General features: G+C 46.3%; 1 protein-coding gene across 16 annotated transcripts in view; it reads right to left on the bottom strand.

Moving 5' to 3' along the window:
- Positions 1 to 17742, bottom strand: part of SEC31B (SEC31 homolog B, COPII component) — a 32069-nt gene that overhangs the window by 3533 nt on the left and 10794 nt on the right. For 9 of the 16 annotated variants that reach the window (XR_015552510.1, XM_087432461.1, XM_087432456.1 and 6 more), the window contains 16 exons: positions 15826 to 16021; positions 15527 to 15622; positions 14445 to 14588; positions 13940 to 14082; positions 12975 to 13074; positions 12682 to 12843; positions 11686 to 11820; positions 8864 to 9097; positions 6786 to 6860; positions 5701 to 5800; positions 5009 to 5187; positions 4625 to 4751; positions 4098 to 4243; positions 3190 to 3363; positions 2521 to 2682; positions 299 to 476 (listed from right to left, as the gene is read on the bottom strand). Coding sequence is in view for 15 of the 16 variants with exons in the window: in XM_087432461.1 (XP_087288587.1) it covers positions 299 to 476; positions 2521 to 2682; positions 3190 to 3363; positions 4098 to 4243; positions 4625 to 4751; positions 5009 to 5187; positions 5701 to 5800; positions 6786 to 6860; positions 8864 to 9097; positions 11686 to 11820; positions 12682 to 12843; positions 12975 to 13074; positions 13940 to 14082; positions 14445 to 14588; positions 15527 to 15622; positions 15826 to 16021 (2351 nt within the window). In the remaining variant the exon portion in view is untranslated. Of the gene's footprint in view, positions 1 to 298; positions 477 to 2520; positions 2683 to 3189; positions 3364 to 4097; positions 4244 to 4624; positions 4752 to 5008; positions 5188 to 5700; positions 5801 to 6430; positions 6530 to 6785; positions 6861 to 8863; positions 9098 to 11685; positions 11821 to 12681; positions 12844 to 12974; positions 13075 to 13939; positions 14083 to 14444; positions 14589 to 15526; positions 15623 to 15825; positions 16022 to 17742 lie in introns of all 16 variants that reach the window. The other 7 variants (XM_087432464.1, XM_004428162.3, XM_087432457.1 and 4 more) reach the window with 7 other exon arrangements.

The following is a 17742-nucleotide window of genomic DNA, read 5'->3' on the forward strand; positions in this document are numbered from 1 at the left end:
ACATGTGCATGGAGATCTATCATTTACAAAGTACTTTCAACTATATTCCTTAGTAGACCCTCAAAACAATCCTGTTGAAATGCCCAACATAACACCTACTCTCATTTTTCAAAAGAAACAGAGTGGCTAAGTATATTGCACACAAGTACAAAGCCAGTAAGTGATAGTACTGGGAATTCAGACTTCAAATTCTGAGCTCCTCTCACTAGACAGACATACTGCCTCCCAAACCCATGCTGGCCATCCCAATTGTTTTCCTCTGTGCTCTGCCCAGACAGATCTTCACTCAGTCACTCACCAGGCCTTACCCCAGGGCCCAGGGGCAAAGGCTGGGCTGCCTGGGATCCAGGTACCCTGTAGTCACTTGTATTCTGCATTCTGGAGTCCTGATAAGGGCTATGATGAGAAGGTGTCAAGGACATCATCAGTGATGACCAAGGTGTGAAAATTCTTGGCCTTGGAGATGGAGTTGGAACCTGTGAAGAGAAAAAAAGGGTCAGTACTTGGAAAGGAAAAAAAAGGTAAGTAATTGAAAATAGAAAAACAATAGAGAAAATGAAACAAAAAGCTAGTTCTTCAAAAAAAAATCAACAAAATTGATAAATCTCTATAAAGATTGACAAAGATAAAGAGGGAAGACACAAGACATCAAGATCAAGGATGAAATAGGGAATATTACAACCGACTCTGCAGCCATTAAAAGGATAATAAAGAAATACTACAAATAACTTTACATTCATAAATTCGACAACTTAGAAGAAATAGACCAACTCCTCAAGAACCACACACTACCAAGACTCAGCCCAAGGAATCCATAAAGAACTCCTAGAACTAATAAATGAGTTTAGGAGTTTCTGAACACTGAAAAGTTACAGGATACGAGATGAACACACAAAAATCAACTGCATTTCTATAGACCGACAATGAACAAGTAGAAACCAAAATTAAAAATGCAATACCATTTGATTTCACATTACTCGAGAAAATTAAATACTTAGGTTTGAATTGAACAAAACATGTCAGGATCTGTATGATGAAAATTATAAAATGAAAATGAAAATCCATAGAAGGAAAACTTTATAAATTGGATCTTATAAAATTAAAATATTTTGATCTGTGAAGGACCCTGTTAAAAAGATGAAAAGGCAAATTCTTATATGGTTATACACACACATACACAGGAATACATGTAAAACTGGTGAAATCCGAATCTGAAATCTGAATCTACAGTTTATACTAATGTCAATTTCTTGATTTTTACACTGTACTGTGGTTGTGTGGGACACTGGCATGGGGGTGGGATGGGGTTGGGATGCATGAGACTTTCCAGCACAGCTCTTTGCACCTTCCTGTGAATCTATAATTATTTCAAAACAGAAAAGAGACAGGGAGCGGGGGAGAGAGAGAAACAAAGTAGGGAAGGAGAAGGGAGAGGAGGGAGGGGGAAGGTGGGGGAAGGTGAGAGAGAGAAGAAAACTAGGGTGGGAATTAAAGGTGGGACAGGCTGAATCATCAGAGCTTCTTCCTGATACCTCTATCTACAATCTCCCTGGATTTTGTTCCCTAGCCCCTCTAGTAAGCTCCTGGTGTTATGAGTTAGCATAAGTTAACAGCACCCTGTCCATCTGGGCACTATGGCCAGGAACCTGGGAGTCAGTCCCCCCACTTCACACACTCATCTAAATCATCACCAAATTCTGTTATTCTTCCTACTAAATATCTCAAATCCAACCTTACTCTCCAGCTTTAGGTCATTCACGTCCTTACCATCTCTTGCAACAGCCTCCTAACTGCATCCAGCCTTGCCCTTCCCAGACTCATAGCTAGTCCTTCTGCTGCATAAGACCATTCAATAGCTCCTGACTGCGCTCAGGGTCAAGTCTAAGCTCTTGAGCACAGAATGCCAGGTCTTTCCTGATCTAACTCCTACCTGTTACCCCAGCTTCATCTAACCTCACTCTACTGCCACAAACACCTGCTTTGCAGCCCCATTAAAACATTAGTTCCTCAAATGAGCTTTGTTTACCTGCCCTTCATTGCCTTTGTACATGCCATTCCCTCTGCCTGAAACAGCCTTTACGTACCCCTTCCTTTGCCTAAATAACTTTTAATCTTCAAGACTCAGATCAAACATCATACTCATTCTGAAACGTTCCCTAAACTTTCCCTGCCCCCCAGAGTAAACTGCTTTCTTCTGTGTGATCTCATGGCACCTTATCATACCCTAATCATGGCATTTATGAATTTTACTGTAGTTATTTTTCACATATCTATCTTTCCACTAGGCTATGAGCTAATTAAGGGCAAAGATCATCGTTTGTGCACCTTTCTGTTCTAAGAGCCTAGCAGTTGTTCAATAAACAGTTATTAGAAAAATAACTGAATCTACGCCTTATGAAAGCAGGAATTTTCATCATTTTTGTTCACTGATATATTCCAAGTGCCTAGAACCACACCTCGTAGACACTTGATAAGTATTTTTGAATAAATGAACAAATGAATGAACAAACAACGTCTTACCTGGTGATAAGGCTGGAATCCTGATCTGTAAGATGATGTATCTTTCGAGTGAGGGGTAGCTCCCACAACAACCCGGGGGAAGGGGAAAGGAGGAGACGATTGGCCCAGGACACCAGAACCCTGAGCGTGAAAAAGCCGATCTCTCAGCTGCTGAATTGGTAGCTATAGAAGTTATAATAATGAACACCTGTTTAAGTAAAATAAAAACAAGCAAACATACTCTCTTCCAAGCCTGGCCCCATATAGCATTCATACTTCAGCTGAGCCTCTACACTCTAGCCACGTGAGATGACTCAAAGGTCTCTAATCCCTGCTAAGCCTCCCTTCTTGCTGTTCTTTCTGCCTAAAATGCTCTACATCTGCTGGTAAGCTATTTCTCTTTGAAGGTCCAGCTCAACTGTGTTAACCACTGCAAAGCCTTCCTTGACTTCTCCAGGCAAAACCAGCCCCTTCCCTGGAGTCCCCCAGTGCTTATTAAAAGCTTCTGTTATGGCACTATAAGTTATTGACATCTGATTTTCCCCCAAGATATTGTGAGCTTCCTGCAGGACTAGATCTTATTTATCCTGGGAGCTTCAGCATTTAGCATAGTGCCTGGAACATCTAACACTCAGCCAGTGTTAGATGACTGAATTAAATGGTTTGCTTTCTCCACATGGCCCCACTCACCTGAGCACTGTCAGTAGGTAGGTAGCTCATGGCAGTGGCCAGGCTGCCCTGGGCTGCCAGGAAGGTGGCATATTGAGTGACCCTGTAGGTTGTGGCAGGACCTGGGCTCATGCCATTAGGACCCCGTAGTAGCTCCAAGCTCCTGTTAAGGACCATCACCTTCTCCATCAAGTCCTATAGGAACAAAGATGAGGGCAGTCAGCCCTCTTCAAAGCACGTCTTGCTCTCTAATCCCTGGCAGCTCACCCAGGGACTTCCCACTGTGGGTATGAGGGCACCTGGCCATAGCCAGGTGAAGGCAGCAGGTGATGATATACAAAAGACACGACAGTTAGACAAGGGCCACTTGGCTACACCTCCAAGCTGTTAGCATTGGGCTTGACTGGGCCCATCTGGGTTTTAGACTCTCTGCCTCTTTTTTTGCTTTCTTTACCCTTTCTGCTAGTACATCATCAATTTCAGACTCTCTTATATTATTGTTTCATGTGTGACTTTGTCTCCCCATGAGGCTGTGACCCCCTCCTTCCCTGGTCACCTGCAGAGTGAGTGTCTGGTACAATTTAGATCCACAGAACTTTTCATAGCAGCTAATAGAAGGCCCAGGTTCACAATTACTCAAATATAGAATAAACTTGTATATCCAAATCTGAAGTGGGAAAAAATTATGAAGGTTAATACCTAAGCAGCTGCTGCTCAGTCTCCCCCAGCTGAGAAGGAGGGAAGGAAGTATTGATAGCTTATCCTTGGGAGAAGGCCCCAGACATTGAGGGCCCTTATCTCTTCCCTAATACCCTGATTCCAGCCTGGGTACCCAGAAGACTCACCTCTGATGTCCCTGCACATCCCCACCACTAGCCTCTCCTAAGGGCCTGGTATGGAGAGAACAGAGCACTGCAGAGAAGGGGTACCTGTAGAGCCATGGGCGATGAAGCCTGCTGGCATTTTGCCCAGCACTCCACCAGCCGCTCCACACTCCCTGAGCACACATAACAGAGTCTGGCTTCAGAGGTTAGTGCCCTGCCGCCCTCCTGCTCCATGCGAGTACCCAGCATGCCTGCAGAGAGATGGAAACTTCTTTCATGGCACAGCTTCCCTGTGCTCCTCCTCCTTCTCCAGTTTGGAAATAGGTGGAAGGCCACGAGCTATGGGACAAGTGACCACAGTAGCTTTGGACAATTGAGGCTAACTCTGCTCTACAGTGAATGGCAAAGCTCTTGCATCAAGATGTGACAAGAAAAACAGGACAACAAATGATCCCTACAGAAAGTAGGGGCATGCACTGTAGTCCTTGCCTCCCAGCTGAACCAGACCTTGGCCCTGACAACATGGCCTGACTTCCCAGAGCTCGGGATGCTCCTCTGCCTCTTCCCTCAGTGTGTCCATTAACTCCATGCTGGAGTCACACCACTCCATCCTGAAGCCTAGGGCCACTTACCACAAAGCTCAGGGAATTTTTCTGGCTCTGAGTATGTCAGTAGCAAGGCCAGTGCCTCTCTCCAGTTCTGCAGGCTACAGGAACACACCATATCCTTCCAATTCTTCCGCACAACACAGGCTATAAGCTGTAATGGGCAGAGAGGGAAGGAGGCCATCAGCCACCCAGGCAGCAGGAGTCACGCACAGGGATATGCTAAAAAAAAAGCCACTCATGAGCAGGCTTCCTGTAGACCACTGACTAGGGGCTAGGGGTGAGGTCGGGGTGGTTAGAGTGGAAAGAGGGACAGGCAGATGCTCTAAACACTAGTCCCAAGGTGTGGGCATCCACCTGACAAGGTCCAAGTAATGCCCTCCCCTCCTCTCATGCATGGTGGGCAGTTACCGAGGAGATTCTGGTTTTCTTCTTGGCCAAGTAGTGCTCCTGTGTTTGCTTTAGCAGATCTGTGCCCCTAGCCTGGGCCAGGATGATGCCATCAGCAAAGTGCTCTTCCTTCAGACACAGTTCCACAGCAGGGCCCAGTTCTCCAAGCAGGAGAGCCTGGCTCAGCAGTCCGTCAGTGTCTACAGGCAGAGGCACCCCCTCCACATTAGTGTGCCCTCAGACTCTAGCTTCCTGTCCCCTGCAGGGCCCACAGCACACCTCCTATATCTCTGTATCACTCAGCCTCCCCTGCCCCAAACAAAATTCCCAAGTTTCACTCCTCAACAACAAAATGTAGTGGGGTGTCCTGGGGTGCCCAGGTCTGGTGGTAACTCTCTAAAGATAGGACCTAAGATGAGGGAAGGACTCGTGTGGTAGTAACACAGCTGTGATGTGTGCTTGCTCAGCAAGAACAGGGTCACAGTCCTTCAAGCAAGAAGACAGAAGGACAGAAAAAAAAATATCTTGGTAGAAGGCCATCCAAGAAAATCTACAGCCAGAGAGAGCTCTAACTGGTAACAGAATCACCTAGCATTTGTGATGGTGGGAGGGAGGCAGGAGACAGGGGACAAAAAGGAAATGTCCTCAAGTCTGAGAACTCTGAGCCCATCTACTCCCATGCAGAGGGTTTCTCTCCCTCAGGGTCAGGGTACCTTCTGTGATGGGGATCTCCCATGGAGTCATGTTCTGAGGGACCAGCTCATCAAAGAAGGTTGAGGAGGCAGAGGCTTCCTCTGTGGTGTGTTTGGAGGCCTGTACAAGAAAGGACAGAGGTGGCTACTTAGGAAATGAACCCTAGAGACAGAGAGCTGGCTTAGTAGCTTTCTCTGGGAGCTCTACTGTTTGGTCCTTAATGGGTAAAGTTAAAAGAGTAACCTGGTAAGGTTTGGGAAGGGCTCTAGTTCATGATTAAAACACAGCTCCGGGCCAGCCCTGTGGCTTAGCGGTTAAGTGCGCGCGCTCCGCTGCTGGCAGCCCGGGTTCAGATCCCGGGCGTGCACCGATGCACCGCTTCTCTGGCCATGCTGAGGCTGCGTCCCACATACAGCAACTAGAAGGATGTGCAGCTATGACATACAACTATCTACTGGGGCTTTGGGGGGAAAAAAAATATATCAACTTCATTGAAGTATAATTTCCATATAATAAAATGCATCCATTTAAAAAAAAAAAAAAAAAAACACAGCTCCACTCCAGCCCAAAAGCTTATGGACTCTGTGTCTCACTGTGCTTCCAAGAGATTGAGGAGTTTGAAGAATTCTACAGAAGCTGAGCAAAGGGTAAAGCAAATGAGAGCAAAGCAAAGGGCCAGGAAGGTGAAGATACCTTAAACGTAGATCTCCCGTGCTACCCTAGGCCTGGCTAGCTGGGTTTCTACCACACCTGGCTGCAGAAGGCCTGCTGTCTGTTACTGCTGAGGTCATCTCCCTTGAGCTGAGGGCTCTCACTCAGCCCCACGTCACTCTTCAACCACGTGGCCACCTGCAGAGACCTATGAGTACTACTCTTCCTAGCACAAGGTCAAACAAGCATTATGCTTTCTTCCCACTTCCATACCCCACCAACTGGACTTTCTAAGATCCTTGAGTTTTCCTGGGAAAAAGCCTACCACCAGGAGGTAAAATGTTTGTATATGCATTAATGAAGACCAGGAAGAGGTATTCTGAGATGGTTTCCACTGGCAGGATTCTCTTAATCTCTGCATCAAGTACATGTTTCTGATGTGAAAGCAGCTTACCTTCTTTTGAAGTTCATCTTTACTGTATCCCAAGAGCTTTAGGAATTCCACTCTGGAGTCTTGCTCTAAGGTCACCTAAGGAACCACAGAACACAGAAGTCTCTATTAAATGAATGTGAATGACCCTTTCCTGTACCAGCTGGTCATCTGTGCCAGTGTACCCTCAAATATAGTTCTTTGTACTAACAGAAGTGCCCTATTGAGACCAACATGATCTCTCCCCTTTTCTCCCCAGCTTTGATTCCTGCTGGGCTATGGGCATAGTGCTAACAAAACCCTTTCCCTCTTCTGCATGAGAATTGGACCTTCAGTTGACTTCCTAGATCTATTACCCTGGTAAGGTGATAAGAGTAAAATGTCAGCTATGTTTCTAGGCAACATTGCTTGTGACTGGTAAATTGCATCTGGACTGGAACTATATAAACTATAAATAAAACTATATAAAATACAAACTATTATTTATAGTGTCAGTGTGGACACCATCCTCTAGGCTTGCTTGATTGCAAAGACTCTTCTAACTGAAAAGATCCCTTATAGGGATTCTAGAGACTATGCTTTTGGAGTTGGTACAAGAGATGTTGTCTGTCATGGGCATAAACCTTCTAAGCCAGGGCAACTTACACACTTGCCTGATGTACATCTCATCTCCTTGCACCTGAGCTGTCTTCTGGAAAACTGAAGGAGAGAACTCTGAACTGCTGCATGGACTGCTGCAAGGACTCCCACAGAAGAAAACCACCCAATGCTGCCCTGCTGACAAGCTATGGTTCCCATCCCATATCCTTCTGAGGAAACTGATGCCACATGAGCCTGCCGTAGTCTTGTGAGTCTAAACGTCTAGTTGAGAAGACTCCTGGTGGAAGTTGGAAGGATATAGTAAAGTCAGCCTACCCATTCAGGGTTCCAGATTCTGAGGGTCGAGCCATCCTGAAACCTCACCCTAATCTGGGTTAGCTGGCCTGGGCCCTTCATTTATCTTCCACTTAACCGTGAATTCTGACTACCATCTTTCTCATAGTCTCTCAGGGCCCCTCCTTCTTCCATGCTTTTCCTTGGAAATGTTCACCCACATTCAGCTTCAGGACCATCATGATGGACAGCTCTTGGTTAGCTTTTCAACCAGACTCCCCTCTGTCCTATGGGCACGGCTGCCTCCTTTGTTCAGCAGAGTAAAGGCTGAACTCCTGATCATACCCTCTATTCTCTTTCTCACTCCACCATTCCTGGAGCTATTACCTGTATCCTGCTTATAACAAAAGCATCATTTCTTACTCTTCCCACATCTTTTTCCAGCTTCACTCTGTAGTTGCTGATCTTTCTCAAATCCTTTCCTTTTCCAGATTCCTGGTGTCTACCTCCATAAAGTTCTACTATGTCTGAAGCACAGGTCCCCAAGTCCTTCTCAGACTCCCTGGGATGGCTTTGTCTTCCTTTTTTCATTCTTCTCTACAATCCCAAAGATCTGAAAATCCACTCACTGCCTGTCTAGTCAGTTATTTCTCTTTCTTCCTTCACCCCTCTCTTCTCATTTGAGCAATTCCTTTGACAGGTATAGCACTCCTCCTGGTGTCATAACCAACTTGAAATTAAATTAGTGCCGGAACTGAAGCAATGCCTCCAGAGTAGAGTGGGACCTGAGCACTGAGTCCCACCACAATGACTTACCTTGTGTGACTTGAAACAAACTCAAAGCCTTTTCATGACAATGTACCCTTCCAGCCAATCTTCTTCCCTTCTTCTCCCTTTCTATCGCCTTATCTGCCCTTTGGCATGGCACCGTGAAAGCTTCCACCTTGGCTCTGGTAAAGTATCCAGGACATCACCAAGAGTAGCAACAAAGGCAAATGTCATTTGTACTCCTCAGCTTCCCTAGCCGCAAATGTCTCTGAGCCTCTGGTAAAGGGTAAAGATTTATTCTGTGTCCACAAGGTGGGTGTCATGTAGGAAAAAACCTAATAGGGGTTAGGGCCTCTGTAATCTGGGTCACAGTGTAGCTGCACATCTCCTGGAGTTCACAGAGGTTGGAATACACGGCTTTGGGGAAACACTTCTGAGCAGCCAGCTTTCAGGCTTCCTACCCTCAGGAACTGCCAGAGCATCTTTTCACTTTGCAGTGATGTTTGCTGGATCTTGTTCTGACAATAATTCAGGAGATTTCCTGATCCCAGGGCCTCCTGCAGCTCAGCTGACCGCATCAGGAATTCAGATTCTGTGGTGACTTGACTGATAAAGACTAGGCTGATAAGGCAAGGCTGTGGCACCTGATGGGCAGGTGTGCTGGGGAGGCCAAAGGTAACCAGCTTCCCCCCAAACTGGTGAGGAAAAACAAGATGGGTAAAGGTCATACCTTCAAGTTAAAAATTAACACCAAGTCAGGATCACAGGAAAGGCTATCTATTGGTTGACCCTAGGATAGGAAATCAATAATAAGAGAACTCCTGGGGGTGGAATAGCATCAAGAACTGAGTATGGAATATGCCCCTATACCAAAACCACCTCTGCACTTTTAGCACCATCAGCTTAAAACTTCAGCACATGGTACTCATCTTCTCCTCACCTGTCCTGGTACCACCATTCTCCCAGTCACCTGGACTAAACACCTTGGCATTATCACAGTCTCTACAGCCAAGCAACAACAAAGTTTTATTTTATTCAATGTCTCTCATGCAGGTCCCCTCGTCCCGTTCCCAGTGCTAGTACACCTAGATTACTAGAATAGCTTGCTAGCCTCTGGGTTTTTCCTCCTCCAATCCAAGCCTTAGACTACCACCCTATACCTGCTGCTACTCAGGAGCTTGTAATGGTTTCACAAGGCCAGAGGAGAAAGCATAAGCCCCTCTGCCTGTAGTGCACAAAATCCTCCAAAATCAGAGCCAGAACTGCCTCTCCAGCATTTCTCTCCCTGCTCATTTATGTGATCGTTCCACATCCCCAAAACGCCCAGTTCATTCCTGTCTGTGCCTTCACACACCACAACACCCTCACCTGAGCACCCTTCTCACCAAATTAGGTACTTTATATAAAGCATCTGGCACAAAAGCAGACTTGAGTCAAGTTCCTTGACTCCAGCAGTTCTCCACCTTAGCTGCACACTAAAAACACCTGGGGAGCTATCCAGAGCCACCAGGCTGTACCCAAGACAATAAAACCAAAATCTCTGGGGGTGGGACCTGGCATCAGTATTTTTTAAAGTTCTTCAGGTTACTCCAACTGCAGCATGGTTGACAACCACTGCTTTAGTCCTGAACCGTTCACTACTTCCCTTCCTGAGAACCCCTCCTTAACGAGCTTTCCCAGTCAGAATTCTTCTCTTGACTCTCACAGCACAAAATCTAGACGACAGATTAGTGCTAAAGAAACCCATCTTAACTTTTGATTTGTATAGTACTTGATAGTTTTACAAAGTGCTTACATATATTCTTATTTGAGGTTCATGTCAACTCACTAACAACAGCTGAGCAGGTATTAATTACTATCCCCATTTTAAAGATAAGAACACAGAAGTCCTTAGGTAAGTGACTTGCCCAAGGTTACCTAGCTAATAAGTGACAGAATTATAATAAGAATTCAGGCCTCTTGACCTCAGAATTCTTCACCTCACTGCCTCCTCAGAGTGTTGGTCTTACCTCCCTAATAAAACTGTTGGCTCTGAAAATAAGAAGCTCTACTTTTATACATCCATTTTTAATTCAAACCTAATATTTAAAGCACCTGACTGAGCTAGGTGCTCTAGGGCCTTGCTGCTCCTCAGACCAGCAGCAAGGGCATCACTCGGGAACTTGTTGGGCAATCAGAATCTTGGGTCCTACCCGAGACGAACCAGAATCTGAATTTTAATAAGACCCCAAGCGATTTGTATGCACATTAAAGTTTGAGAAGCACTGCTTTAGGGATAAAAACGAATAAGATGTCCCTATCCTCCAGGAGTCTATTACTTAGTAGGGTCTCCAGACATGTATATAAATAACTTTAGTAGAGTTAGAATGTATCATTACAGGAGTGTGACTCTATGAGATTACAGAGGTGAGGTTACGTTTGACTAGGGTTAAAGACAGGTATCATGGAGGGGGTGGTATTTAAGTGAGTGACATTGAAAGGCTGCAGTAGGATTCAATGGCCCAGGAGAGAGGTTGAAGGGTAGGGTACAGGTGGAGGCAGCAGAGTTGAAGAATTATTTGTGGAACAGAAAGGAGTCACATGTAACTGGAGCACAGGGAACACGTGAGCATAAAAACTGGAAAGGTAAATGGGGCCCTGTGGACATTTGGCCTTGAGTCTATAAGGCAATGGGGGTCAAAAGTTTTGAGCAGAGGAGTGACAGGATGAAATCTGCATTTTTCTCTTTCCTGCTTTATATTCTTTTGTTTTTTCTTTTTTTTTTTTTTTTTTTGCTGAGGAAGATCCACCCTGAGCTAACATCTGTGCCAGTCTTCCTCTATTTTGTATGTGGGCTGCAGCCAAAGCATGGCCACCGATGAGCGGTATAGGTCCATGCCTGGCAACCGAACGCAGGTGGCCAAAGCGAGTGCACCGGACTTAACCACTAGGCCACGGGGCTGGCTCCCTCCTGCTTTGTATTCTAATCCTTCCATGTCTGGAACCACTACCAGCCCAGACATATAAGGATTAAAGAAAAAATCCGGTGTAATCTCAGGCTGTTCTCCATAACCAAGAAGTCTCAAGCAATCAATTCGTTTTAGACAAGACTAGCACAGCAAGCAGGGCGATGGGGTAGAGAAGGAAGCCATCGTAATGGTAAAGTGGGACCTGATCTGAGACACAGGCAGTGGAAATAAAACTCCTATAGAACATAGCTCCATGCTACGCACAAAGTAGGCTTGACAAACACATATACACGCATACAACCACACCCATACAACCATACACACACTACACTTACAGCAAATGAAATGCCTGCTGGCCTTCTCATCCATTTGGGGGGTTTTTTCAAGGGAGGTATCAATGATGCTTGGGCTACTTGCTCTGGCACCTGCAATGGTGGGAGAGGCTGGCCTTTGCTGAAGGAAGAAGAGATCTGGGAGTAAAAGGACATCTGCATCACCAGCCTGAAGTGATGGCTTAGCCAGTAACTGCACCTACAAACTCCCTTTGGGGAGGAATCCTTGAGATACTCAATTTGGCCCACAAAGCCTGGACTCCCATATTTCAGGGGATGGCGATGGGACTGGCAGGGAGGGTAGGACTCTTGGAAAGCATACTGTATCCAAGATCTACAGTAGAGTGTGACACAAAATGGATCTATAGGAGAGAGCAAGGTAAGACAGTTCATACTTCAAAAAATAATGGTCCCAGTACGGAGGTCCAGTGTCCCTGAAATACCACGGGGAACAACCAAGAACAAAATTTAGGACAATATGCATGGATCTTTATGGAATTTTGCTAAGTGAAATAAGTCAGACAGAGAAAGACAAATATCATATAATTTCACTCATATGTGGAAGATAAACCACAGATACAGAGAATAGACTAGTAGTCACTAGAGGGAAGGGGAATGGGGGGAGGGTAAAATGGGTAAAGCGGGTCATTTGTACAGTGACAGATGGAAACGAGACTTTTGGTGGTGAACACAATACAGTATATAAAGAAGTCTAATTATAATGTACACCTGAAATCTATATAACGTTATAAACCAATGGTTACCTCAATGAAAGAAAATGTAAATGAAAACAAGAGGAAAAAAGAGCCCAGGTGAAGGCTTCCTTTGTATTGTGGCAGAAATTGACATCTTCCCAGGAAGAAGGGTTGTCCTCCCAAACCCAGGGCCCTGGTCTCCCAGTCTCCAATAGTCCCCACTTTTTCCCAGGCCATATGTCCTCTCTCCCTCCAAACAGAGACAGCCCCTTCCCTCCAGCATTCTCCATATAGCCCTTCAAACCTTGTCAGCCTGTCTCATCTGCTGGACTTCCCAGCTCCTACCCATCACAGAGTACAAACTGATCCAGCCATCGAAGGAGGCAGCAGAGAACACCGCAGGGTCTCGAGGGCACCACTGCACATCAAAGCACCAGCTGCTCTGTGTGGGTAGCTTATATACCACCTAACACGAGGGAACACAACCATTAGGGAAACTCTGACTTAGGTAAGGCAACCCAGAACACAGAGCTGCAGCAGGGATTCCTCTACCACCTCATCTCCCATCCCAGCAGGCCCACAGAAGGGCCAGCCTACCTCGCTGCTCCCCAGGTTCCAGCATAAGATCTGGTTGTCTTTGGCACTACTGAGCAGCAGCTCAGCATCAGCCTGGCTCCATGACACTGACAAGATCCCCCTAAAAAGGAAAGGAAAGAGGAACTAACATTTGTTGAATGCCTATATAAGGGTGCCTTACATATCCTGGATAAATCTCATCCCCATAAAATAAGCATTCTGATGTCATTTTACAAATGAGGAAAAGGAGGCTTTGAAAAATTAAGTAACTTTTAGCAGTCACAGAGCCAGAATGCAAGTCAAATCCCAGAGTCTGTGCAGTACACCTGTACCACTCTGCCTCCCATAGGTCACTGCAGGGTGGCCTGCTTCTTCTCCCTGATTGTACGGTAGGGACTATGAATCAGTATGAATCAGGCAAACACCTACCCCTTCGGGTGCTTTTATCCCAGGAGGGTAGCGAGGACCTAATTCTCATAAGTCTGCAAGGAGGTATAAAGGCAACGTGGCCCTTTACTTAGAAAGAAGAGACTGTGGGGCTGCTTTCTCTGCTGTGGGCCCAAGAGCTACAGCCTCAGAGGCAGGCCTGTTCAGAGGATAGACAGGAGTCAAGGTTCTTTTATTAAGAAGAAGTCTTGGAGGAAGCAACTTCATCACTTAAAGAAACCATTATCCTCAGATCAGAGCCTGGGGACTCTCCCAGGGGGACTAAACACCGGCTCCAATATTTCTCATGACCCCATCCGCACTCCTATCTCTGGAAGTTACATGGAATCTCAGGCTCTTCTCCATAATCTCTGGGTCTAAAGGATTCCTCTTGGTTGGGGTTGGAGGTTGGACTGGGTGATTGTGTGTTCACTGGGATGGCTTTGAAGCGAGGAGGGACGTTTGGTAGCTAAAGTGAGGCATCATTGCCTCCTACCCTGGTCAGTTATGCGCCCTCTCCCCTCACACACCAAGGATGTGGATGGGGTTTGAGATGATACCTGCTGTGGCTCTCCAGCACCTTCAGGGGCGAGGAGGCAAAACGCAAGTCCCACAGCTGAATCACTGGGAGATGATCATCTTCTGAGCATAGCACCAACTGGGTGGCTATGTCTGGGTGCCAGGCCAGTCCTGAGCAGTGCATCTGTGAACAAAGCAGACCTCAATGGGTGATGTAACCTGACTCTTTTGGTTATGAACTTTTTATGCCCATTGTAATAGGACTACTGTGAGGGTAGATTTTGGGTTTCTTCTATGTGACTGGGAACATCACAGCCATTAAGTAATAAGTGATGATCATGAATAAGTAAGGAGTGCTAGGAAGCCTCCAGATCAGCTCTGTTTAGCTTCCCTAAGCTTTCAGTCTCAATAGGAAATCTGCTAAGGGGCTGAATCCACATGGGCAACAGCTAAAAGCAGAACCCTGGCCAGGGAAAGAGCAGTTCCAATGACTACATACAAGAGAGAAGGCAGAGTCCAAGCCTGTATTCTACTTCCACAACTCACCCTATTGCTGTGATCACTGACTTTAATGATAGGTTCATTCTTCCTGAGATCCCACACAATTGCCTTGCCACTGGGGTGAGCAGAAGACAGAATGTGTTGAACTTGCCGGTTCCAAGAGAGTGCCTTGATGTCTTCTAGGGGCTGCTGAGGCAGGAAGGGGTCAGGGGTGGAGGACAACTTGTCACCCCCAAACCAAGAGACATCTGCTGTTCCACTGCTCCCAACCATCCAGAGAAAGCCCAAGAGTAAACATGGGGCTACCAAACCAAGACAATCCCAGGGAGCAGGGAGTTGAATTTTTCAGAGAGGATGCTTTAGGGTACTGGTGTACAGCAGAGAAAATGGCAGGCACACTTGGGTTTTACTCCTATCCCAAGGTGCTCCTGAGCCAAGATTTAAAAACAGCCCTCTTGTCTATGACAGAGAAGGAGAGAAGGAGGAAGGTGAGGGAGGGAGGGAAACAGACACCCAGGACCCCCAGAGAGAGTGAGGCAGAAAGAAAAGCCATTGCTACTTTTAGGGCACAAGGCATCAAATTCCTACTTAAGTTACCTCATAATACTGTAAGCATAAGATAGAGAAAAGCCAGGAAGCAAAAAGATGGGCCCAGTTAGAGACTGACAGAGAGGTACACTCAGAGACAGAGATACCCAGACCCCCAGCTGCATGGCAGAACCAGATACAGAGACAAGGCTGACCCTCCCCACAGGAAGGACAAGGGTATATCTGGGTGTCCTCTTGCCTCCCTCTGCTGAGCCCAGAGCCCTACCCAACTCTGCCTAAGCTACACTATGATAAAGAGTACTCTCACTCCTCCTCTCAAAGTCTTTTACTCCCCCACCCTTCTTCATTTTCCTTCCAGAAACCCCTAGGATAGTTAATGACCACAAAACAACCACCCCCCTTACCCTTCCCTCCATTCCTGCTATTATCTGGCTGGTAGCATGTTAGTCTGTGGAGCTTTATTGCCCTCCAGTGGTAAAGGCTGAAATCTCCTGTGCTCTAGCTGTCTCCAGAATTCAAGACTTTCCCTGGGAAAATCAGCTGCACACTCTAAGCAGCAGCCCCGGGAGCCTCCTCACCTGTGACTTGGATCCTGGGGTCACTGGCACACTCAGGTTATTCAAATCCCAAATGAAGATTTCAGAATCATTGGCCCCTGAGGCCAGGAGGTTGCCCTGTATGAAGAATAGGCCTTTGGAGACACCATCCCAGGAAGAGATGAGAGCAGGAAAAAGACTCACATTTGGGACTTCTAAAGCCTCTTCCATAACAGCCTGGGGAAGGTTCAGAGTTACCAACTGGAGGTCACAAGTGAACATTTCCATTCAGATCTGTTGCTCCATGGCTTGGCCATGTCTGACCAACTGAAACGTAGTACCTGGAAAGGATTAAAGTCGAGGGCTCTGACAGCACCCGTGTGCTTCTGTCTCTGGGCAATCACAGGCTCCTTCCCCGAAGACAGGATGTGGATCACATTGTATAGAGTAAGCATGCCATTGTCCCCGCCGCCTGCAATAACCCCGGAGCCTTCCAGAAGCCCATTGCCAAAGCTCCCCCAGATCAGCTTGTGGAACCTACAAAGAGGAGGAACTGGCATCAGCACCAACTCAGATCCACGGCAGTAAGCAGAGGGTGGGCATCCTTGTCAGCCTCTGCCATTATGAAGGCATCCCCAACCCTAGCCGGGGCCTGCCTGTCTTCCTCATTTCCCAAACACAGAACAGAGGTCTCTTCTGCCCGGTCTTGCCCCTTCTCTAAATAAATACTCCACCTATATTATACTAGAAGCCAGGAGGCCACTGCCTTGGAGTTGTGTGGGAATGCTTTTTTTAAAGTTAATATTATTGGGGTTATCTAGGCTCAGTGACAAATACTTCAAAGAGATTACTTCACTTAATCCTCACAACTCAAATAACAACAACAACTAACACTTATTGAATACTTACTATATACCAGGCACTGTTTTAAGTGCTCTACATGTATTAGCTGATTTAATGTTCAACACCCCATGAAATATTGTTATTAACTCCATTTTCAATTAAGGAAACTAAGGCACAGAGAAGTTATGAAATGTCTATAGGAAGTGGCAGAGTCAAGGTTCAAAACCAGGCCCACCTTATTTCAGAGCCAGAGCTTCTAACCATCATAAAATACTGTCTTTTGTTTAGAGGAAGATCCAAACTCTTCTGTACCTGACTCAAAGCAGGTTCCTGAGACCAACAAGTGCTATCCTGTCTTCCCTCTCAAGCTGGAAGTGAGAAAAGACCCAAGGATCTCTCCACCCCATGCTTCCCCGACATGGCTGGCTCACTGGAGCTGCTACGTGGCTGCAACAGGCAAGCCCCAGAGACACAGAGGCACGAAGAATAAACACACACTTGGGAAACACTTTTCTGGCTCTCTGAGGATGCTTCCCACAAGACACTGCCAGTGTCTTGCACAAAAGAAAAACGTGGACCCTGGGCCCCCTGCAGACAAGTAAGGGTACTCTGCAAAGCCCCTAGGGAAGGCATGTGAAATCTCCAAAGCCTCTTAGAGGGTCTGTCCTCTATTTCACAGCTAGCCAAGGATATTTCCACAGCCCTTCAGAGAAACTAATTTCACATCGAATGATTTCATAAGATCCCCAATTGAAATGAAATGTTTCCACACCCTGGGAACAGTCAGCAAAGAAACTGAGTGGGGTGACTGGGCAGGAACCTGTTCGGCCAGTCATTAGAGCAGAGCCAACCTGTCAGAAGTTAAGAGCTAAGCACTAGTTCAGAGTAGGTCAACATCTGGACAAAACAGCAAAGTCGACACAAATGATGGCTCTAAAGCTACCGTCAGAAAGGCTATGTTTTCTAAGGTTGCACTGATCTTAAGGTATTCAGAAGAATATGGCAGAAGAATGTGTTCTGCCATATACTGGCTCAAGAGGCTGCCATGTCCTCCAGGAGCTAGAGCTCAGTGTGGGCAGAAGGCAAGTCAACAGAGTAGCTAGAGAAGCCCATAATAGGTCACAGAGGAACCAGAAGAGGGTATGGCCAGTGAAAAACTCACATGGGAATGGTAGAAGAGGCTGCAGTGACCTCAGTGTGGTCAGAACACATGACACATAGACCAGAGTAAAAGGTACCTGAGACCTCAGGGGGGTGTCACCAAAGGGTTAGAGAATAGGGCCCAGTTACTTTAGAGTGACTGAAATGCAGAACACAGAATGTGACAAAATGATTTTCTTTCAGTAAGCACATATAAAGTACATTCCTATTGTTAACTACTTCACTAGTAAGGGTGAAGCTGCAGCCCAAATAGA

Source organism: Ceratotherium simum, chromosome 6 (genome assembly GCF_057802395.1).
Source record: "Ceratotherium simum simum isolate JZ-2026a chromosome 6, ASM5780239v1, whole genome shotgun sequence".
In the NCBI taxonomy this organism is placed as follows: Eukaryota; Metazoa; Chordata; class Mammalia; order Perissodactyla; family Rhinocerotidae; genus Ceratotherium; species Ceratotherium simum.